Source organism: Salvelinus alpinus, chromosome 20 (genome assembly GCF_045679555.1).
Source record: "Salvelinus alpinus chromosome 20, SLU_Salpinus.1, whole genome shotgun sequence".
NCBI lineage: Eukaryota > Metazoa > Chordata > Actinopteri > Salmoniformes > Salmonidae > Salvelinus > Salvelinus alpinus.
This window is the reverse complement of record NC_092105.1, coordinates 32,799,798-32,823,922: the sequence shown is the minus strand read 5'-3', so window position 1 is coordinate 32,823,922 and position 24,125 is coordinate 32,799,798. Positions and strand designations below refer to the sequence as shown.

At 42.8% G+C, this 24,125-nt stretch overlaps 1 protein-coding gene across 2 annotated transcripts in view; it reads left to right on the top strand.

Moving 5' to 3' along the window:
• LOC139546680 (adenylate cyclase type 5-like) overlaps positions 1 to 23,498 on the top strand; it is a 142,235-nt gene extending 118,737 nt beyond the window's left edge. The window contains exons 9-21 of one of the 2 annotated variants that reach the window (XM_071355335.1): positions 6,695 to 6,717; positions 8,840 to 8,984; positions 9,989 to 10,086; positions 11,282 to 11,369; positions 12,311 to 12,427; positions 12,694 to 12,852; positions 13,063 to 13,238; positions 14,318 to 14,338; positions 14,546 to 14,678; positions 14,761 to 15,024; positions 15,280 to 15,484; positions 15,793 to 15,917; positions 19,361 to 23,498. In XM_071355335.1, coding sequence (XP_071211436.1) covers positions 6,695 to 6,717; positions 8,840 to 8,984; positions 9,989 to 10,086; positions 11,282 to 11,369; positions 12,311 to 12,427; positions 12,694 to 12,852; positions 13,063 to 13,238; positions 14,318 to 14,338; positions 14,546 to 14,678; positions 14,761 to 15,024; positions 15,280 to 15,484; positions 15,793 to 15,917; positions 19,361 to 19,489 — 1,683 coding nt within the window. In that variant the 3' untranslated portion in view covers positions 19,490 to 23,498. Of the gene's footprint in view, positions 1 to 6,694; positions 6,718 to 8,824; positions 8,985 to 9,988; positions 10,087 to 11,281; positions 11,370 to 12,310; positions 12,428 to 12,693; positions 12,853 to 13,062; positions 13,239 to 14,317; positions 14,339 to 14,545; positions 14,679 to 14,760; positions 15,025 to 15,279; positions 15,485 to 15,792; positions 15,918 to 19,360 lie in introns of both variants that reach the window. The other variant, XM_071355333.1, reaches the window with a different exon arrangement.
• The last annotated feature ends 627 nt before the right edge of the window (positions 23,499 to 24,125 follow it).

The following is a 24,125-nucleotide window of genomic DNA, read 5'->3' as shown; positions in this document are numbered from 1 at the left end:
TGTGTACTCTCTGTTTAGGGCCAAATAGCATTCTAGTTTGCGCAGTTTTTTTGTTAATTCTTTCCAAAGTGTCAAGTAATTATCTTTTTGTTTTCTCATGATTTGGTTGGGTCTAATTGTGCTGTTGTCCTGGGGCTCTGTGGGGTGTGTTTGTGTTTGTGAACAGAGCCCTAGGACCAGCTTGCTTAGGGGACTCTTCTCCAGGTTCATCTCTCTGTAGGTGATGGCTTTGTTATGGAAGGTTTGGGAATCGCTTCCTTTTAGGTGGTTGTAGAATTTAACGGCTCTTTTCTGGATTTTGATAATTAGTGGGTATCGGCCTAATTCTGCTCTGCATGCATTATTTGGTGTTCTACGTTGTACACGGAGGATATTTTTGCAGAATTCTGCATGCAGAGTCTCAATTTGGTGTTTGTCCCATTTTGTGAAATCTTGGTTGGTGAGCGGACCCCAGACCTCACAACCATAAAGGGCAATGGGCTCTATGACTGATTCAAGTATTTTTAGCCAGATCCTAATTGGTATGTTGAAATTTATGTTCCTTTTGATGGCATAGAAGGCCCTTCTTGCCTTGTCTCTCAGATCGTTCACAGCTTTGTGGAAGTTACCTGTGGTGCTGATGTTTAGGCCGAGGTATGTATAGTTTTTTGTGTGCTCTAGGGCAACAGTGTCTAGATGGAATTTGTGGTCCTGGCGACTGGACCTTTTTTGGAACACCATTATTTTGGTCTTACTGAGATTTACTGTCAGGGCCCAGGTCTGACAGAATCTGTGCAGAAGATCTAGGTGCTGCTGTAGGCCCTCCTTGGTTGGTGACAGAAGCACCAGATCATCAGCAAACAGTAGACATTTGACTTCGGATTCTAGTAGGGTGAGACCGGGTGCTGCAGACTGTTCTAGTGCCCGCGCCAATTCGTTGATATACAGTGGGGAGAACAAGTATTTGATACACTGCCGATTTTGCAGGTTTTCCTACTTACAAAGCATGTAGAGGTCTGTAATTTTTATCATAGGTACACTTCAACTGTGAGAGACGGAATCTAAAACAAAAATCCAGAAAATCACATTGTATGATTTTTAAGTAATTAATTTGCATTTTATTGCAAGACATAAGTATTTGATCACCTTCCAACCAGTAAGAATTCCGGCTCTCACAGACCTGTTAGTTTTTCTTTAAGAAGCCGTCCTGTTCTCCACTCATTACCTGTATTAACTGCACCTGTTTGAACTCGTTACCTGTATAAAAGACACCTGTCCACACACTCAATCAAACAGACTCCAACCTCTCCACAATGGCCAAGACCAGAGAGCTGTGTAAGGACATCAGGGGTAAAATTGTAGACCTGCACAAGGCTGGGATGGGCTACAGGACAATAGGCAAGCAGCTTGGTGAGAAGGCAACAACTGTTGGCGCAATTATTAGAAAATGGAAGAAGTTCAAGATGACGGTCAATCATCCTCGGTCTGGGGCTCCATGCAAGATCTCACCTCGTGGGGCATCAATGATCATGAGGAAGGTGAGGGATCAGCCCAGAACTACACGGCAGGACCTGGTCAATGACCTGAAGAGAGCTGGGACCACAGTCTCAAAGAAAACCATTAGTAACACACTATGCCGTCATGGATTAAAATACTGCAGCGCACGCAAGGTCCCCCTGCTCAAGCCAGGGCATGTCCAGGCCCGTCTGAAGTTTGCCAATGACCATCTGGATGATCCAGAGGAAGAATGGGAGAAGGTCATGTGGTCTGATGAGACAAAAATTGAGCTTTTTGGTCTAAACTCCACTCGACGTGTTTGGAGGAAGAAGAAGGATGAGTACAACCCCAAGAACACCATCCCAACCGTGAAGCATGGAGGTGGAAACATCATTCTTTGGGGATGCTTTTCTGCAAAGGGGACAGGACGACTGCACCGTATTGAGGGGAGGATGGATGGGGCCATGTATCGCGAGATCTTGGCCAACAACCTCCTTCCCTCAGTAAGAGCATTGAAGATGGGTCGTGGCTGGGTCTTCCAGCATGACAACGACCCGAAACACACAGCCAGGGAAACTAAGGAGTGGCTCTGTAAGAAGCATCTCAAGGTCCTGGAGTGGCCTAGCCAGTCTCCAGACCTGAACCCAATAGAAAATCTTTGGAGGGCGCTGAAAGTCCGTATTGCCCAGCGACAGCCCCGAAACCTGAAGGATCTGGAGAAGGTCTGTATGGAGGAGTGGGACAAAATCCCTGCTGCAGTGTGTGCAAACCTGGTCAAGAACTCCAGGAAACGTATGATCTCTGTAATTGCAAACAAAGGTTTCTGTACCAAATATTAAGTTCTGCTTTTCTGATGTATCAAATACTTATGTCATGCAATAAAATGCAAATTAATTACTTAAAAATCATACAATGTGATTTTCTGGATTTTTGTTTTAGATTCCGTCTCTCACAGTTGAAGTGTACCTATGATAAATATTACAGACCTCTACATGCTTTGTAAGTAGGAAAACCTGCAAAATCGGCAGTGTATCAAATACTTGTTCTCCCCACTGTATATGTTGAAGAGGGTGGGGCTTAAGCTGCATCCCTGTCTCACCCCACGACCCTGTGTGAAGAAATGTGTGTGTTTTTTGCCAATTTTAACCGCACACTTGTTGTTTGTGTACATGGATTTTATAATGTCGTATGTTTTACCCCCAACACCACTTTCCATCAATTTGTATAGCAGACCCTCATGCCAAATTGAGTCGAAGGCTTTTTTGAAATCAACAAAGCATGAGAAGACTTTGCCTTTGTTTTGGTTTGTTTGGTTGTCAATTAGGGTGTGTAGGGTGAATACATGGTCTGTTGTACGGTAATTTGGTAAAAAGCCAATTTGACATTTGCTCAGTACATTGTTTTCATTGAGGAAATGTACGAGTCTGCTGTTAATGATAATGCAGAGGATTTTCCCAAGGTTACTGTTGACGCATATTCCACGGTAGTTATTGGGGTCAAATTTGGCTCCACTTTTGTGGATTGGGGTGATCAGTCCTTGGTTCCAAATATTGGGGAAGATGCCAGAGCTAAGGACGATGTTAAATAGTTTTAGTATAGCCAATTGGAATTTGTTGTCTGTATATTTGATCATTTCATTAAGGATACCATCAACACCACAGGCCTTTTTGGGTTGGAGGGTTTTTATTTTGTCCTGTAACTCATTCAAGGTAATTGGAGAATCCAGTGGGTTCTGGTAGTCTTTAATAGTTGATTCTAGGATTTGTATTTGATCATGTATATGTTTTTGCTCTTTATTCTTTGTTATAGAGCCAAAAAGATTGGAGAAGTGGTTTACCCATACATCTCCATTTTGGATAGATAATTCTTCGTGTTGTTGTTTGTTTAGTGTTTTCCAATTTTCCCAGAATTGGTTAGAGTCTATGGAGTCTTCAATTACATTGAGCTGATTTCTGACGTGCTGTTCCTTCTTTTTCCGTAGTGTATTTCTGTATTGTTTTAGTGATTCACCATAGTGAATATCTATCTCTCTCTCTCTCTCTCTCTCTCTCTCTCTCTCTCTCTCTGTCTCTCTGTCTCTCTGTCTCTCTGTCTCTCTGTCTCTCTGTCTCTCTGTCTCTCTGTCTCTCTGTCTCTCTGTCTCTCTGTCTCTCTGTCTCTGTCCCTCTGTCTCTCTCTCCTCATCCCCTTGCACCGCTTGTGAATCCCAGCAGCAGATATAAAGAAAGAGCAGAGATAGAGGGAGCAAGGAGAAAGGGAGCAAGACAGATTGCATGAAAGAGGGGGAGAGAATGTGTGTGAGGCGAAAGGAAAGGGAGTCACGTAGTAATTCCCACTAGCCCCTGTCTTCCAACTTCCTGGCAGTGCAGGGCAGGCAGCGGAGTAGAGATGACTTATAATGACCTGCTGTCAACTGTGTTTCTTGCGTACATTCCTACTGTCATTAATCACTGTTCTCCTATTCCATATAAAATATAGAGAATGCTGGTATTTGGGGATGTTCCCCCTCTCTGTTTGTAGAGTGTAGTTTTATCAGTGGAATTGCTTATGTTATAAAAGACATCCTAGAAATTCTGCTGGAAAGTCACATCCAAAAAGGAAGGGTTTCAGGGTATTTTCAGCTTAGTCCACAATTGGGACAATTGAGGAGTATAGATTTTACCAAGATGTGACAAAGGCACAAAGTAATAGGTTTACTGGTCAGACAGAAGAGTGCATCGTAATGTATGTACATATGGGAGTGTATTTGTTGATATGGAAGTAGCTCTAAGTTTAGATGACTATCTCCTGGAGATGTGTTGATGTTTCTTGGAACAGCACATTTTATCCTGTTGTTGTTGCTGTCTTCATCCAATAGAGGGCAATGCAGTTCCATGATTGATGGAGAAACTCTTCATTTCACCTAATGGGCTCCTATTTTGTGTCAAACTCAAGTTAGTTTCCAATTTTGTTATGTAAAAACTGCCGCACTGACATTTTCCAGCCCTAAAGCCTGTCTAACATCAGCTCGCTTGCGCAATATCTGAGGTGTGTCCTTAAAAACAAGTGCAAAGTGACAATTTCAGACAGCGCTAAAAAGCAGGTCTTAACGGTAATGCAGTTGATAATGGAATGGATTTTGAGAGCGGAAGCTCAGCCTATCCAGCCATGACACACAGTGCCCATGGAAGAGAGATGTGCCTTTTGTGCTGGCGAATCTCATATTTAGAAACATAAAACACTTTAAGTTTCCCCCCAGCTCGTTTAATTTGATGATTAAAAACCAAGCATAGCCTACCCTCCCTTTAATCAAGGCTGGTTTAGCAGTATCGCATAGGTGTGTATTTTTATCCTGGCCATTAGCTAAGTAGCCTACAGATAAAGGGGTTTTAAATGGTCTACTAAGAGTGCTTTGAAATATAGTTTTTTGCCTTCATGCTTTTTAATTATTCACAATTCACAATTCACATACCTGCATACTTCATTTCACTTGTTCAAGTAGGCTATCCATCCTAATTTTCGAAGAGTGCCCCTATCTGATTACCAAAGAAGCGCCCCTCCAAACTATTCAGTCCTCCTATAATGCCATATCAGCGGCAGATTCTTTTTTTAAAATCTGCCTTGCACATAGGCAACGATACAATTGACATGAGCATAGGATTTTGTATAGACGTGTGATAGTTATGCATACACACATTTAGGCCAACGTGTGCACACTATGCCATGGAACGAGAGAATCGATTTATGCTATCATGCTTCTGACCCCATCCTATTTAGAAATATTGTTGTTTTAAAAAACAGATTGCTTGTTTTGCGTTTTATATCAAGGTTACCTTTACCCTAAGTCTAGTCTACTAAGGCTTGTTCAACAGCAATGCGTCTTGTCTTATTTATCCTGGCTTGCAAAGTAGCCCATAAAAGGTGTTTAAATGGTCTATTTGTCAGAGTGCATTGAATTTATAATATAATGCACATCCTGAAACATACACATATATGCCTACCTGCATACTTCGTTTAGCTTGTTCAAGTATCCATCCCCATCTCTCATCCGGTGGTCAAAGACGCTCTCCTCCAAATGTATTTCAATTATTCAGTCCTATATAATTCTATATTTTGCTTATTGAGAACGTGCCTCACACATACAATACCATTTCCGTGAGCCTAGTATTTTCTATTTTAAGTGTGATGTGTATAGCTCATTGAAGCCAATTACAACAATGTTTACTGCCAACACTCCAAACATAGGCTATTGAACTAACACTGGATGTTATTTTGTTTGTTGTTGACATCACTCGTTACTGTAGCCTATGCTTTTCAAAAAACTGTAATATCAATACACAATGGACCAAGATGAGAATATTCTGTGCCCCCAGCCAAATTGGAGTTGTTGACAACGCAAAGACAGCCAATAACCTACAGAACTTGAGACAAGCGCATGCAGTATTAAGCCACGGAACGCGTGATTGGCCAGTGAGTGGCCAAGCCCTCGTCACACCTACAACCTGTTTGTTCATCAAAACCTAGCCCTTTTGCGCCACTGCCAGCTATTGTGCTCATAATTCCGGCTGTGAAAATAGCAAAAATATTTTGGACGCACCCCAGGACCTATAGCTCTACTGCCAGCGCTTTGATTGACCATTTCGTTAGGTTTGTTAAAATAGAGCCCCATGTGATGTAAATAAATAAATGGTCATTATTATGAATTAGGTGTGTGGTAAACAACACAAACCACCCTGCTGGTATAATAATCCGTGTCAAGCTTTAATGAAGGCTCAGAGAAACCCCCTCGATGGTCTTATGACAGGCAGACAGTCTTCTACAGAAGCACTATTGACTCATCTCCCCAGGAAGATGCCTGGATAGCTATTGTTCTCAACTTTGAATGTGTCTGATATAGCACCCTATTCCCTATATAGTGCACTACTTTTGACCAGAGTTCTATGGGACCTTGTCAAAGCAGTACTCTATGTTGGTATGGAATAGGGTGCCATTTGCGACTGAGCTTTTGTTGTTGTTTTTAGCCTCTTGAGCAAAGAGTTTGGGCAGAGATAAAGCTGGCAGAGGTGTCAGTCTCTTATCTTGGTGGTTGACACTCAATTTTTTGTCAACACCTGACTGTGTGGATGGATTCTACCTCTTTCTCTTCTAAAAAAAACTCTAGCACCACTTAAGGTTCTCTGTTTGCAGATGTTTTTCTGTCAGCTAACACACTGCTCTGCTCTTTTCTTCTTTCTTCTAGGGATTTGAAGACCCCAAGGACAAGTGAGTAGAGACCCCCTATCCCCATCTTGCCTCCTGTGAGTTAAAGTGGTGGGCTGCCTTCTGCTGCAGGTCATGGTTTCAGGGTTTCTAAAGACAAATGGCAGTATCAAAGCCATAGATCTTTAAATGATCTAGATACAGTTGAAGTCGGAAGTTTACAGTCATTAAAACTTGTTTTTCAACCACTCCACAAATTTCTTGTTAACAAACTATAGTTTTGGCAAGTCGGTTAGGACATCTACTTTGTGCATGACACAAGTCATTTTTCCAACAATTGTTTACAGACAGATTATTTCACTTATAATTCACTGTATCACAATTCCAGTGAGTCAGAAGTTTACATACACTAAGTTGCCTGTGCCTTTAAACAGCTTGGAAAATTCCAGAAAATGATGTCATGGCTTTAGAAGCTTCTGATAGGCTAATTGACATAATTTGAGTCAATTGGAGGTGTAACTGTGGATGTATTTCAAGGCCTACCTTCAAACCCAGTGCCCCTTTGCTTGACATGATGGGACAATCAAAAGATATCAGCCAAGACTTCAGAAAAAAATTGTAAAGCCCCACAAGTGCGAAAAGTGCAAATCAATCCCAGAACAACAGCAAAGGACCTTGTGAAGGTGCTGGAGGAAACAGGTACAAAAGTATCTATATCCACAGTAAAACGAATCCTATATTGACATAACCCGAAAGATCGCTCAGCAAGGAAGAAGCCACTGCTCCAAAACCGCCATAAAAAAGCCAGACTACGGTTTGCAACTGCACATGGGGACAATGATCATATTTGTTTTAGAAAAGTCCTCTGGTTTGATGAAACAAAAATAGAACTGTTTGGCCATAATGACCATCGTTATGTTTGGAAGAAAAAGGGGGAGGCCTGCAAGCCGTAGAACACCTTCCCAACCGTGAAGCACGGGGGTGGCAGCATCATGTTGTGGGGGTGCTTTGCTGCAGGAGGGACTGGTGCTCTTCACAAAATAGATGGCATCATGAGGAGGAAAAATTATGTGGATATATTGAAGCAACATCTCAAGACATCAGTCAGGAAGTTAAAGCTTGGTCGCAAATGGGTCTTCCAACTGGACAATGACCCCAAGCATACTTCCAAAGTTGTGGCAAAATGGCTTAAGGACAACAAAGTCAACGTATCGGAGTGGCCACCACAAAGCCCTGGCCTCAAACCTATAGAAATGTTGTGTGCAGAACTGAAAAAGTGTTTGCGAGCAAGGAGGCCTACAAACCTGACTCAGTTACACCAGCTCTGTCAGGAGGAAAGGGCCAAAATTCACCCAACTTATTGTGGGAAGCTTGTGGAAGGCTACCCGAAATGTTTGACCCAAGTTAAACAATTTAAAGGCAATGCTACCAAATACTAATTGAGTGTATGTAAACTTCTGACCCACTGGGAATGTGATGAAAGAAACAAAAGCTGAAATAAATAATTCTCTCTACTATTATTCTAACATTTCACATTCTTAAAATAAAGTGGTGATCCTAACTGATATAAGACAGGGACTTTTTACTAGGATTAAATGTCAGGAATTGTGAAAAACTGAGTTTAAATGTATTTGGCTAAGGTGTATGTAAACTTCCGACTTCAACTGTAGGTGTGTGGCAGTCACAGAAATAAACTATTGTATCTATAATACACAGCATAGCAAGCGAAAACACGAACAGAACATCCAACTCGCCAACTTGCCAGGTTTCTTGTATGACATGGCCATGACATTCATACCCATGAGTGGACAGTGATCTCAAAAACATTCTAATCACCTGGTTTGAATTTGTCCACTGATCCACTGACAATAGGCCAGATTGCCTCTGTAATTAATGCAATCAAACTGCAATCAAAATCACTGCTGATTCAATGACCGATTATTCCCATCAAACTAACATGATGAGAGTGGTCTAATGATCTCAATCACTTTGCTTATTATGGCCACACTTAATTGTGGTGATGCAGTTCTATGGTGAAGTGTGGAGTTAAGTTGTGGTTGTAGTTTGTGGTTGCAGGACTGGGGGCGGGCTGGCCCATAGAGACATAGGACCTCTTGTGATGGCCTGAAACAGAAAACAAAAAAGTGTCTCCTCGTCTTGTGTTATCTAGACATTTCATTTTCAGAAACACGCAGGAAAACCTGAACCCAGAGGACGAGGTGGACGAGTTTCTAGGGAGAGCCATCGACGCCAGGAGTATCGACCGGCTACGCTCCGAACACGTCAAGAAGTTCCTGCTGACCTTCAGAGAACCAGACCTGGAGAAGAAGGTACTGACGTCCTCCTCCAGGGAAGTGACTCGAAATATTCGGACTAGGGCCTTGAGTGAATTTTCTGGATAGATCTTTAGCAGTAGATATGTCAAACGAGTGAGCAGTATATTCATTTGTGTCAGAATTGATTGTCAAACTCAGGGCCTTGGGTTTTTCCTGACTACATGGCCCGACCAGGAAAAAGGTTTAGTGTGAGTCTATAACTAAGGGATTTTTCCTTGTCAGGTATCATGTTCAATAAAAATTGAAAAATGCAGGGCCCTTGTCAAGACAAGCAATTCTGCTAGAAATTGCTACACCACTCACTGGTTTGACATATCCAGGGCATGTCAAGTAAAGCTTAAATGAAGGGAGAGTGGGAGAGAGAGAGTGGTAAACATTTTTGGGTTTAAAGAGAAGATACATAAAAGGTGAGCGGGAAGGAGAGAGAGGGTGAAAGCCGACCGAAAGAGAAGAGGCCCCATTTTCAACCTGCTGTCTTTCACCTCTTACTCTCTCTCATCCCTCTGTCAGTCTCTCTCGCCAGGGTCTGGTTAACCTAACGTAGCAGACGTAAAATAAACGCTTGAGCGGGGTTGGAAAAAAATGGAAGCATCCGGTTTTCAGGCTTTCCCTCTTCTCTGCTTTTCCGGGTTTCAGACAACACCGCTGAGGGTGGGGTATGGTGGGCTGTATAGTGGCTACATAGAGAGGATCAAAATCCCTCTCTCAGTGTGTCTGCCCCCAGCCGGTAGCCCAGTCTTTTGTGGGAGAGATAATCACTGCCTTTGTTCTCCTCCATTACCTGTCCACCTACAGATCTCATAATTGACCTCCTAAGTACCATACATTAGGCTATGGATTACAGTTCAGCTGTGTAACCCTTACCATGCTGTTCACACAGTGTGATGCTGTTGTGTCAGTATACTGTACAAAAGGGTTTGAAGTGAGATGTGAAGCGCACATCCAGCCTCTGTTTACCTTTCTGCTCTTATATTTTTCCATTTCCGTTTCTCCTTCAGTACTCCAAACAAGTGGACTCCAGATTTGGAGCATACGTGGCCTGCGCCTCTCTTGTCTTCCTCTTCATATGTTTCATCCAGATTGTCATTGTACCACAGTAAGTACTGAATCTCTCCTAGTGAATACTCATAAAGTATAGTACCACAGTAAGTACTGAATCTCTCCTAGTGAATACCCATAAAGTATAGTACCACAGTAAGTACTGAATCTCTCCTAGTGAATACTCATAAAGTATAGTACCACAGTAAGTACTGAATCTCTCCTAGTGAATACTCATAAAGTATAGTACCACAGTAAGTACTGAATCTCTCCTAGTGAATACCCATAAAGTATAGTACCACAGTAAGTACTGAATCTCTCCTAGTGAATACCCATAAAGTATAGTACCACAGTAAGTACTGAATCTCTCCTAGTGAATATTCATACACTGTAGTACCACAGTAAGTACTGAATCTCTCCTAGTGAATATTCATACACTATAGTACCACAGTAAGTACTGAATCTCTCCTAGTGAATATTCAAACACTATAGTACCACAGTAAGTACTGAATCTCTCCTAGTGAATATTCAAACACTATAGTACCACAGTAAGTGCTGAATCTCTCCTAGTGGATATTCATACAGTATAGTACCACAGTAAGTACTGAATCTCTCCTAGTGAATATTCAAACACTATAGTACCACAGTAAGTGCTGAATCTCTCCTAGTGGATATTCATACAGTATAGTACCACAGTAAGTGCTGAATCTCTCCTAGTAGATATTCATACAGTATAGTACCACAGTAAGTGCTGAATAATTCTCTACTAGTGAACCACAGTGCATATCTCTCATATCATTCACAACTTGGAGCCCTAGCTCTTCCTGGGCTTAGGGCAGGGCTTTGGGGATGAGTAGAGGAGAAGACTGAGATAGACAGGACCTAGATGAAGCTGATACTTGAGGGGACCCAGGAAAGGCAGTCCCAGACAGGCCCAGTACAGGGACTTGGCCCAGACGTTAATGAATGTCCCGTCACCTGCTGTCACCACCTTTCCTCTCCTCTGCCAGAGGGGCTGAGGGGTACCGCTGGGGCTGCCGGCAGCTGGCTGTTTGTTCATTCTCAAGGATGCCCCTCAAGTGTGTACCCCTCTATCTTTCTCTCTCTCCCTCCTATTGATCTCCACCATTCCTTTTTCATTATCCTCTCTTCCTTGATCCTTTTGTCTCACCTCTCTCTGTCTCAGATGTATTTACTCATATTTCTCCTATCACTTCTGTAATCCTCTCTCTCTCTCTCTCTCTATTCCTAAGCTCCACTTTGATGATTGGGTTCTACACCACCTGTCTGATCATCCTGGTGGCTGTCATGTTTGTCTCAGCAGTCTACTCCTGCTTTGGGGTGAGTACTTATGTTTTCCCAGGAATTTGTTTGTGTTCGGAAGCTTCCTCATACTATGACGCAGATGTCTATACCACAAGACAATGGGCCACAGCACTGCCCATCTATCCAGTACCCATATAGCTCTAGCCCTTAGCCTGACGCACTGGCGCAGTGGGAGCTCTCTGTGGCTGTCTGGGAATGTTGTATCTCACAGTATAACAGGTCTGTTTCCACAGCATGACTGGGCCAATCACACAGCAGGTAAACCTGCTTGGTGGATGGTATTGATTTTTAACTGCCCTGAGAGCAGCAGTCCCCTGGAGAGACACAGTCAGAGTCAGACTGCTTAGTGAGGCCTTTAGAAAGGAACTGGCATGTAATTGGGCAAAAGATTGAAGTGGACGTAAACTCACAATAGGGATATTACTGTTTTGTCAGTTAAGGATGTTTGCGAATGACGGCAGCGGACTAATGATGTCATAGCTGTGTTGTTGTTATTTCTGGAGGGCCATCTGGATATTTCATTTCCTGCTCTCTCCTCATTGGCTGATGGCCGGGTTGGGAGAAATTAAATAAGCCCTTAAATGGGAATTGGAAACAAGAACAACAGACTTATGATCTTATTTAGTTGTAAACTGATGAGATGATATGAGGGATTTTGATATATTGTAAGCGGCTTTGATAATATTGCCATTGTGGCACTGTAAGATCTGGAAAAGTGAGGCTTTTAGAATTCCAAAGAAAATGCTGCGTGCATGAACCCCACATTGTAAGGAGTCTGATTTTGTGGGAGAGGAGTAGGGCAGCACTTCAACCAACATGAGTTGAATTGCAGCCAAAAGTCATAGCTGGTATTGTGGCCTGTAGGATACAAACACAACGTTCTCTAGTAACTCAGGGATGACATAGACTGAACTACTGACCATGTCCTCTCCATCCGTCCCCTGTGCTCGTGACAGTTTTTCCCGGTGCCTCTCCAGACCTTGTCCAAGAGGATCGTCCAGTCCAGACTCAACAGCACCTTGGTGGGAGTCTTCACCATCATCCTGGTCTTTCTCTCTGCCTTCATCAACATTGTAAGTCACTGAGCCTCCACTCCAAATGGTTGCACAGATATTTTGAAGGGGAAAACCCAGACAGCAAAGCTTACATGCTTCTGCATTAATGAGTGTTTGACATCTGTGGGTTGTGTTCATTAGGGCCCACCGCAGCAGAAATTTTTTGCAACAGAAAACAAAAACAAGTATTACTTATTTGACAAGTTCAGATGTTTTGTGCCTGCTGAACACTGCCCAGTTCTCATTCATAATCATGTTAACCCCATTTGCCCTCTGCTTCCTAGTTCACCTGCAGTACTGGAGACCTGAGGACTTGTCTGAGCTGGGAGCTGAACATCAGTCGCAGCAGTGTGAACGCCTGCCATGCACGCAGCCTCAACTACACCCTTGAATCACTAGACGGCTTCTGTGGCAGTCCCTCACCCAACTGCAACTTCCCTGAGGTGTGTGTGTGTGTGTTTGTGTGGTGTGCGTGCCCAGCTGGGCTTGAGCAGTCATCCTCACTAAACTGACTCTGCGCCAGAAGCGGCCAATTAATTTCACAATGGCATGCTAAAAGATTTGCAAATGTTTGACATCTCTCTCACTCCCTCACGCTCCCCCCTTCTCTCTCCCTCCTCTCCTCCCTGCACCCTCCCTCTCTCCCTCTGTAGTACTTCTCTTCCTGTGTGTTGTTGAGCCTGCTGGCCAGCTCAGTCTTCCTGCAGGTCAGCAGCATAGGTAAACTTCTACTCATGCTCTTCATCGAGATCTTCTACGTCCTCATCATGGAGGTGCCAGAGGTCAGCCTGTTCGACAACGTAGACCTGCTGGTCATGGCCAACGCTATGTGAGTAGTTTAGAAAATCCATTAACTTGCAGGTACAAAAAAAAAAGGTCAAGCCATGAAAGTCGATACCCTGACATTGTTGAATACTCCCGCAGAAGCCTTTGATAAGAAACATTGCACAATAAAACTGCAAGGGGCATTCAATAGTGTGCTGGTATCTACCTTTCTTTCACAACACTAGTGACATAAGTTAGTGTGTTTCTGTGGGATCATGAGGCGACTTTACCACAAGGGTACAGTGTTGTGTAGGGATTTGTGCTGGCTCAGGTTCTCACAGTTCAAATGTAAGGTTTTATTGTCACGTGCACAAGTACAGTGTAATGCTTTTCTTGCAAGCTCTTTACCAACAATGCAGTCATCAATACCAGTAGTGCTATAAAATAAAGGAGAACAAAAACACATGAGAAATAGAAATAAAAAGAACACAAAAGTAATTCAGCTATATACAGGGTCAGTGCCAATACCATATTTACAATGTGCAGGGATACTGGAGTGGTAGGAGTAGATATGTATAGAGGTAATGTGACTAGGCAACAGGATATATGATAAACAGAGTAGCAGCAGCGTATATGATGATTGTATGTGAGTGCGTGTGTAGTCAGTATGAATGTGCGGGTGTCACAGGAGGCTGGTGGCACCTTAATTGGGGAGAATGAGCTTGTGGTAATGACTGGAGCCGAATCAGTGGAATGGTATCAAATACATCAGACACATGGTTTCCAGTTGCTACGTTCCAGCCATTATTATGATCCGTTCTCCCCTCAGCAGCCTCCACTGGTGGGCGTTGTGTGTGTGTGTGTGAAGAGTCCTGTGAGTGTTAGCTATTTAGCAGTCTTATGGCTTGGGGATATAATGGTATTGCGCTAAACCATGCCAGTTATTCACAACATGCAAGCAGCAGATTTAAATTAAAACTTCACATGAGTTTAGCGGTGCGTTTACTTAATGTAATGGATGACTTGGTTAGTCCAGCGCCAGGTGCTGTCTACCATTATCCATCTTCAGATGGAGTGGAGGTTTTGGTCGCCCTGCTTCTCCCTCTCTCCCTAAAATGTGCTCTCTTTGTTTTCTCTTCACAGTGAGCACATAAATGGAACAAGGTGAGATTTATGTAGCTTAACACTACTAAACAATTTGAAACACACAAATGATTTGAGATCGATTGTATCCAATATACTGTAGCTTTAATGCATCCTTCCTGGTTTTTCATATGCCTCAAGTAGTTTGATAACATTGATAAACAGTGTTGTGGCATGCCTATAATTGATCTCTGTAGTTGATCTGTGGTTTCTGTCCTCTCTGTCCAGCTGTGTGATGGACTCTAAGGTCCCTCTGAAGATCATGACTCCTGTAGTCATCACTGTTTTCGTCCTGGCCTTGTATCTACACGCCCAGCAGGTGGAGTCCACAGCTAGACTCGACTTCCTCTGGAAACTACAGGTAGGTGTGTGTGTGTCTGTGTGTGTGTCTGGGCCATGTCCAAGGTCATTGATACCTCTTTCCCCTTCCTCCCTCCCTCCAGGCCACAGAGGAGAAAGAGGAGATGGAGGAGCTACAGGCCTACAACCGTCGCCTCCTCCACAACATCCTCCCCAAAGACGTGGCCGCCCACTTCCTGGCGCGGGAGCGTCGAAACGACGAGCTCTACTACCAGTCCTGTGAGTGTGTGGCCGTCATGTTCGCCTCCATCTCCAACTTCTCTGAGTTCTACGTGGAGCTGGAAGCCAACAACGAGGGAGTGGAGTGTCTCCGGCTGCTCAACGAGATCATTGCAGACTTTGACGAGGTGACAGGGGAGGAGAGAGGAATGAGGATAAGCTGACGATGTGTGTGTGTGTGTGTGTGTGTGTGTGTGCGCGTGCATCTCTTTTCTGTCATATTACTCCTTATATAAACTACCGTTATGGGTACTAGTGACTATTCTTGGACCCTGTTATGTTGAAAGAGAGCTAACAATTTCAATGCTATTAACCCAAATAAACCAACTAGTAAACTTATTTCTCTCACCACTCACTTCCCCATTCCCCTCCTCTTGCCCCAGATCATCAGTGAGGACCAGTTCCGCCAGCTGGAGAAGATAAAGACCATCGGCAGTACCTACATGGCTGCCTCTGGCCTCAACGACTCTACCTACGACAAGGAAGGCCGCTCACACATCAGAGCCCTAGCAGACTACGCCATGAGACTCATGGATCAGATGAAGTACATCAATGAACACTCCTTCAATAACTTCAAGATGAAGATAGGTAAGGCTGCATACAGGAAAGATCATTTTGTTGCCTTGTTATTAATTTTGATGTGTATTCATGAGAATAATGGTATGCTTAAGCGATGCCTCACAAAATGTATAATGAGTAATGGTAAAAATGTTACGTAACCTGTAAAAAACTGCTGGCCCATAACTCTGAAAACCCCCAAAATGTATATTAAACATACTGTGTATATTGTTAAAAACTGCTGGCCCATAACCCTGAAAACACCAAAAATGTATATTAAACATACTGTGTATATTGTTAAAAACATGCTGAACCATATCCCTGTCCACCTGCTCCAGGTCTGAACATGGGTCCAGTGGTGGCTGGGGTGATCGGGGCCAGGAAGCCCCAGTATGATATCTGGGGGAATACCGTCAACGTTGCCAGCCGCATGGACAGCACTGGTGTACCTGACAGGATCCAGGTAACTCAGAAAAACAGCATGGTAGAAACTGATAACACACCTAGGATGTCTTCTGTGACCTTTTTCTGACTATGATGAAGACCTAAGGCTCAAAAATTGTTGATAAAGCACATGGGAGCATAGCTTTTTCTAACCCTATGTCTATCTTGAATATATACAGTTGAAGTCAGAAGTTTACATACACCTCAGCCAAATACATTTAAACTCTGATTTTCACAATTCCTGACATTTAATCCTAGTAAAAATTCCCTGTCTTAGGTCAGTTAGGATCACCACTTTATTTTAAGAATGTGAAATGTCAGAATAATAGTAGAGAGGATTATTTATTTCAGCTTTTATTTCTTTCATCACATTCCCAGTGGGTCAGAAGTTTACATACACTCAATTAGTATTTGATAGTATTGTCTTTAAATTGTTTAACTTGTGGCAAATATTTTGGGTAGCCTTCCACAAGCTTCCCACAATAAGTTGGGTGAATTTTGGCCCATTACTCCTGACAGAGCTGGTGTAAATGAGTCAGGTTTGTAGGCTTCCTTGCTCGCACACGCTTTTTCAGTTCTGCACACAAATTTTCTATAGGATTGAGGTCAGGGCTTTGTGATGGCCACTCCAATACCTGGACTTGGTTGTCCTTAAGCCATTTTGCCACAACTTTGGAAGTATGCTTGGGGTCATTGTCCATTTGGAAGACCCATTTGCGACCAAGCTTTAACTTCCTGACTGATGTCTTAAGATGTTGCTTCAATATATCCACATAATTTTCCCTCCTCATGATGCCATCCATTTTGTGAAGTGTATCAGTCCCTCCTGCAGCAAAGCACCCCCACAACATGATGCTGCCACCCCCGTGCTTCACGGTTGGGATGGTCTTCTTCGGCTTGCCTCCCCCTTTTTCCTCCAAACATAACGATGGTTCTATTTTTGTTTCATCAGACCAGAGGACATTTCTCCAAAAAGTACGATCTTTGTCCCCATGTGCAGTTGCAAACCGGAGCAGTGGCCTCTTCCTTGCTGAGCGGCCTTTCAGGTTATGTCGATATAGGACTCGTTTTACTGTGGATATAGATACGTTTGTACCCGTTTCCTCCAGCATCTTCACAAGGTCCTTTGCTGTTGTTCTGGGATTGATTTGCACTTTTTGCACCAAAGTACGTTCATCTCTAGGAGACAGAACGCGTCTCCTTCCTGAGAGGTATGACGGCTGTGTGGTCCCATGGTGTTTATACTTGCGTACTATTGTTTGTACAGATGAACGTGGTACCTTCAGGCGTTTGGAAATTGCTCCCAATGATTAACCAGACTTGTGGAGGTCTACAATTTTCTTGGCTGGCTGGTCTTGGCTGATTTCTTTTGATTTTCCCATGATGTCAAGCAAAGAGGCACTGAGTTTGAAGGTAGGCCTTGAAAAACATCCACAGGTACACCTCCAATTGACTCAAATGTTGTCAATTAGCCTATCAGAAGCTTCTAAAGCCATGACATAATTTTCTGGAATTTTCCAAGCTGTTTAAAGGCACAGTCAACTTAGTGTATATTGACTTCTGACCCACTGGAATTGTGATACAGTGAATTATAAGTGAAATAATCTGTATGTAAACAATTGTTGGAAAAATTACTTGTGCCATGCACAAAGTAGATGTCCTAACCGACTTGCCAAAACTATAGTTTGTTAACAAGAAATTTGTGGAGTGGTTGAAAAACGGGTGTATGTAAACTTCCGACTTCAACTGTATATACTACCGTTCAAAAGTTTGGGGTCACTTAGAAATGTCTTTGTTTTTGAAAGAAAAGCAAATTTTTTGTAAATTAAAATAACATCAAATTGATCAGAAATTGTAAATGACTATTGTAGCTGGAAATGGCAGATTTTTTTATGGAATATCTACATAGGCGTACAGAGGCCCATTATTAGCAACCATCACTCCTGTGTTCCAATGACACGTTGTGTTAGCTAATCCAAGTTTATCAAGGCTAATTGATCATTAGAAAACCCTTTTGCAATTATGTTAGCACAGCTGAAAACTGTTGTCCTGATTAAAGAAGCAATAAAACTGGTCTTTAGACTAGTTGAGTATCTGGAGCATCAGCATTTGTGGGTTTGATTACAGGCTCAAAATGGACAGAAACAAATAACTTTCTTCTGAAACTCGTCAGTCTATTCTTGTTCTGAGAAATGAAGGCTATTCCATGTGAGAAATTGCCAAGAAACTGAAGATCTCATACAACGCAGTGTACTACTCCCTTCACAGAACAGTGCAAACTGGCTCTAACCAGAATAGAAAGAGGAGTGGGAGGCCCTGGTGCACAACTAAGCAAGAGGACAAGTACATTAGAGTGTCTAGTTTGAGAAACAGATACCTCACAAGTCCTCAACTGGCAGCTTCATTAAATAGCACCCGCAAAACATCAGTCTCAACATCAACAGTGAAGAGGCGACTCCGGGATGCTGGCCTTCTAAGCAGAATTGCAAAGAAAAAGCCAAATCTCAGACTGGCCAATAAAAAATTAAGATTGGCAAAAGAGCACAGACACTGGAAGATTGGAAAAAAGTGTTATGGACAGACTAATCTAAGTTTGAGGTGTTCGGATCATAAAGAAGAGCATTCGTGAGATGCAGAAAAAAAGTAAAGATACTGGAGCAGTGCTTGATGCCATCTGTCAAGCATGGTGGAGGCAATGTGATGGTCTGGGGGTGCTTTGGTGGTGATAATGTGGGAGATTTGTAGAGGGTGAAAGGGATCTTGAAGAAGGAAGGCTATCACTCCATTTTGCAACGCCATGCCATACCCTGTGGACGACGCTTTATTGGAGCCAATCTCCTCCTACAACAATACAATGACCCAAAGCACAGCTCCAGACTATGCAAGAACTATTTAGGGAAGAAACAGACAGCTGGAATTCTGTCTATAATGGAGTGGCCTGCACAGTCACCGGATCTCAACCCTATTGATCTGTTGTGGGAGCAGCTTGACCGTATGGAACGTAAGAAGTGCCCATCAAGCCAATCCAACTTGTGGGAGGTGCTTCAGGAAGCATGGGGTGAAATCTCTTCAGATTACCTCAACAAATTGACAACTAGAAAGCCAGAGGTCTGCAAGGCTGTAATTGCTGCAAATGGAGGATTCTTTGAGGAAAGCAAAGTTTGAAGGACACAATTATTATTTCTATTATAACCTTGTCAACGTCTTGACTATATTTCCTATTCATTTTGCAACTCATTTCATGTATGTTTTCATGGAAAACACAGATTTTTCTAAGTGACCCAAAACTTTTGAACGGTAGTGTACTTTTATTTATATTATTATGTGGTAGTGTGAAAGGGGAGGCAGTGTGCCTAAGATCAAGATACGTGGAGACGTATCCTCTCAGTGTCAGTTTATGACTACAACTTCTTACTTTCTACCCTTCATTCCCTCTCTTATTTCTCTCCTTTCTCCCACCAGGTGACCTCTGACCTGTACAATGTGCTGAACTCCTATAACTACACACTAGAGTGCCGAGGCCTGGTCAAGGTGAAGGGTAAAGGAGAGATGCAGACCTACTTCCTCACTGGAGGACCTCCCAGCAGTTAACACCCAGGGTGTGTCTGAAATGGCACACTATTCCATGTATAATGCACTACTTTTGACCAGGGCCCATAGGTCTCTGGTCAAATGTAGTGCACTACATAGGGAATAGGGTGCCATTTCAGACGCAATCTATTTAAAAGTAGCCCCAGTAACGGACTGACACTGGCGCAGGAGAAGTAGAAGGGGGGGCTGTTGGACTAAAAGGGGCTTACCCCCAAGCCTTTGACGAGCAGGTTCATAGACCTGTGTTAGCTTGGGGAACTGACTGCCCCCCACCCATACCCCTTTTCCTACATTTAGCCCCTCTCTACCTGCACAGGTTAGCCTCCGATTGGCCCAGAGTGAAGGAGACCACACCCAGCGTCCTCTCGGATTGGGGGAAAGAGACAGAGGGAGGGGCTTAGAGGGCATGGGTTCGCTGAGGAGACCAAAGAAGTCCTATCAGACTGCAGAAGACAGACACATTATGACAGCAGTCTCTCACAGTCTTATTCCCACCAGGCAGTGTGAGATAAGGAACCACTTACAGCCAATCATCTCACAGTACTGTAGGTCTCTGTAAGGTTCTCTGAGGAAATCGCTACACTACCTGTGTTGTCATAGACATTCTGCTGAAGGATCCAAGTCGATCCAAACAAACCCTGCATGAAGACACTGAAAACCATATATACACGTAAAACACACACTGTTTTATCTGTATATATAAGTATATATATGTGAAAACAAACTGTTTTTGTCCATACAGTCCATGTATGTTGTCTTTGTACACTGTTGTACTGTTAACTGGTACAGATATTGCAATTCTCCAAACAATGGGTATACTACACACTAACATGGCCATCGCCAGCCAGTACAGCAACACCGTCAAACCCTTTACTAGAGTTGGTCAGAGAGGAAGGAGCAGTGTGTTTAATCACCAGTAGGGGTCCTAGGTGGGCCGTTAACCTGGCAGGATACTTGAACGACCAGAGTGAGACTGCTCTGCTCCTCTCCGTGTGAGTTTACAGAACTCTTCCACAGTCTACTTTACACACAGGCGCAAACACACACACACACACACACACAAACGTGCAACAGACACACACACACGCAGAAACACACACACACATACAGTGGCAAGAAAAAGTATGTGAACCCTTTGGAATTACCTGGATTTCTGCATAAATTGGTCATTCAATTTGATCTGATCTTCATCTATGTGACAATAATAGACAAACACAGTGTGCTTAAACTAATAACACACAAATTATTGCATTTTTCTTGTCTATATTGAATAATAAATTGAATATAATTTAAACATTCACAGTTTAGGTTGGAAAAAGTATGTGAACCCCTAGGCTAATGACTTCTCCAAAAGCTAATTGGAGTCAGGAGTCGAATCAATAAAACGAGATTGGAGATTTTAGTTAGAGCTGCTCTGCCCCATAAAAAACACTCACAAAATGTTTGTTTGCTATTCAATAGAAGCATTGCCTGGTGTGAATCATGCCTCGACCAAAAGAGATCTCAGAAGACCTAAGACTAAGAATTGTTGCCTTGCATAAAGCTTGAAAGGGTTACAAAAGTATCTCTAAAAGTCAGTCCACGGTAAGACAAATTGTCTATAAATGGAGAAATTTCAGCACTGTTGCTACTTTCCCTAGGAGTGGCCGTCCTGCAAAGATGACTGCAAGAGCACAGCGCAGAATGCTCAATGAGGTTAAGAAGAATTCTTGAGTGTCAGCTAAAGACTTACAGAAATCTCTGGAAGATGCTAACATCTCTGTTGACGAGTCCACGATACGTAAAAAACTAAACAAGAATGGTGTTCATGGGAGGACACCACGGAAGAAGCCACTGTCCAAAAAAACATTGCTGCACGTCTGAAGTTCGCAAAAAAGCACCTGGATGTTCCACAGCGCTACTGGCAAAATATTCTGTGGACAGATGAAACTAAAGTTGAGTTGTTTGTAAGGAAGGAACACACAACACTATGTGTGAAAAAAAAAGGCACAGCACACCAACATCAAAACCTCATCCCAAATATAAACTATGGTGGAGGGAGCATCATGGTTTGGGGCTGCTTTGCTGCCTCAGGGCCTGGACAGCTTGCTATCATCAACGTAAAAATGAATTCCCAAGTTTATCAAGACATTTTGCAGGAGAATGTAAGGCTATCAGTCCGACAATTGAAGCTAAACAGAAGTTAGGTGATGCAACAGGACAACAACCCAAAATACAGAAGTAAATCAACAACAGAATGGCTTGAACAGAAGAAAAAATGCCTTCTGGAGTGGCCCAGTCAGTCATGACCTCAACCTGATTGAGATGCTGTGGCATGACCTCAAGAGAGCGGTTCACACCAGACATCCCAAGAATATTGTGGAACTGAAACCGTTTTGTAAAGAGGAATGGTCCAGAATTCCTCCTGACCGTGGTGCAGGTCTGATCCGCAACTACAGAAAACATTTGGTTGAGGTTATTGCTGCCAAAGAAGGGTCAACCAGTTATTACATTTTTTTCAACCTGCACTGTGAATGTTTACACGGTGTGTTCAATAAAGACATGAAAAATTATAATTGTTTGTGGGTTATTAGTTTAAGCAGACTGTTTGTCTATTCTTGTGACTTAGATGAAGATCAGATAACATTTTATGACCAATTTATGCAGAAATCCATATAATTCTAAAGGGTTTACATACTTTTTCTTGCCACTGTACACACACATACAAAACACACAGACCCCCTCCCACACAGACCCCCTCCCACACAGACACATGCTGAAAACACTTTCAGCCGAGGATGTCAATGAAAAGCTTTTTTGTATTTTCAACATTTTGTATTTTGACTCCAAAACACCAAACTCTATCAGATATTTTAGATTCTATATTTTGTACATTAATATATTAGAGAGAGACATCTATAAATAAACACCAAGTGTATTCGAATGTACATAGCTGACAGAGACATATTACAATCATGCACATTCGCAAGGGGTGGGAGATATCAAGCAGTTGCCTGCACTTGTGGCAAGGCCATTTTCTTTTACCTTATTAACACCCTGCAGTCAGTCCATACCATAGATAGATATAGTTTTGGTGCTCTAAGAAGCCTTTTTGAACTACACTGCTACTGTCCCCCACCCCATCCCACCAACCCTGGTTCAATCAGATAGTATGACCCAATGAATGTCCAATGTTCTCCAATGAGGCCTTTATTCTATAGGCTATAATTTACTGATGACATGATCCTTATGTTAAATAAAGTAAAGACCAGCTTTGTGGGAGTCCATGTGGATATGTTTTCATTTTTACCTTTGACCTGCTGTATGTTTTTATTCCTGGTTGTGTCCCAAATTGCACCCTATTCCCTATTTAGTGCACTAATTTTGACCAGGGCTCCGATCACAAGTAGTGCACTATGTAGGCAATAGTATGCTTTTTGGGTTACACACCATGGTCAAAAGTAGTGCACTATGAAGGCAATAGTATGTTATCTGGGTCGCACACCTGTTTTACTAGAGCATCACCATTAGATGTCTTATCCTCCTGAAACACTCCTTCCTACCTTCTTCAGTCCCTCTACACTCCTCAAAATGGTGCCATTTTTTGCTCTTGTGACTTTTTCTTTACTGTTATTGTGTGTCATTGGTTGTGTTATAAGGTTTTATAGGAGGTTGAGATTGTACTTTAGCTGCTGGGCCTTTGAAAATAAGCAAGGAAAATACAGTGCCATTGAATTCCATTTACCTTTCACATTCGTTCTCAAACTTGACTTTGAGAGGGGTACATTTCAGGTGATGGGACAGACAGACAGTCTGTTAGGGGGGCAGTGGGGCATGGCTCCCTTCCTCTCCATATACTTGGAGATAGGATGAACCTCATGAGGTGTTCCTTAGATAAAGGAGTGGTGAGGAGAAGAGAAATGGCATCAGTGCATTTTTAGTCAGAGGCAAACCTTCGGTTGTCTTGGCTTTCTATCATGTCAAACACTATGCTGTTTTTTTTACATTCAAATAAACCACTAAAATGTCACATTTATTGTTGGAAATGCCTGTTTTATGTGGCATCCAATGTGCCTTTCTATAACCTTATTATATTTGGATGGTTGTTTAGATGTACACCCATATACAGTCAGTTTATTAGGTACACCCATCTAGTACTGGATCAGACCCCCCTTTGGCTCCAGAACGGCCTGAATTATTAGTGGCATCGAACCATTGCTCAGTTGGTATCAAGGGACTTAACGTGCCAGGAAAACATTCCCCACACCATTACACCGCCAGCCTGTACCGTGGCACTAGGCAGGATGGGGTCATGGAGTCATGCTGCTTACGCCAAATCCTGACTCTGCCATCAGCATAACGCAATAACGCAACTGTGACCACTGGAGCGCTTCTTCTTGTTTTTAGCTGATAGAAGTAGAACCCGGTGAGGTAATCTGTTGAAATAGCCATATGTGACAAGAACCGACCAGTTGTGCGTTCCGAGATGCCATTTTGCACACCACTGTTGTACTGCACCGTTATTTGCCTGTTTGTGGCCCGCCTGTTAGCTTGCACAATTCTTGCCATTCCCCCTCGACCTCTCATCAACGAGCTGTTTTCACCCACAGGACTGCCATTGACTGGATGATTTTGTTTGTTGCACAATTCTCGGTAA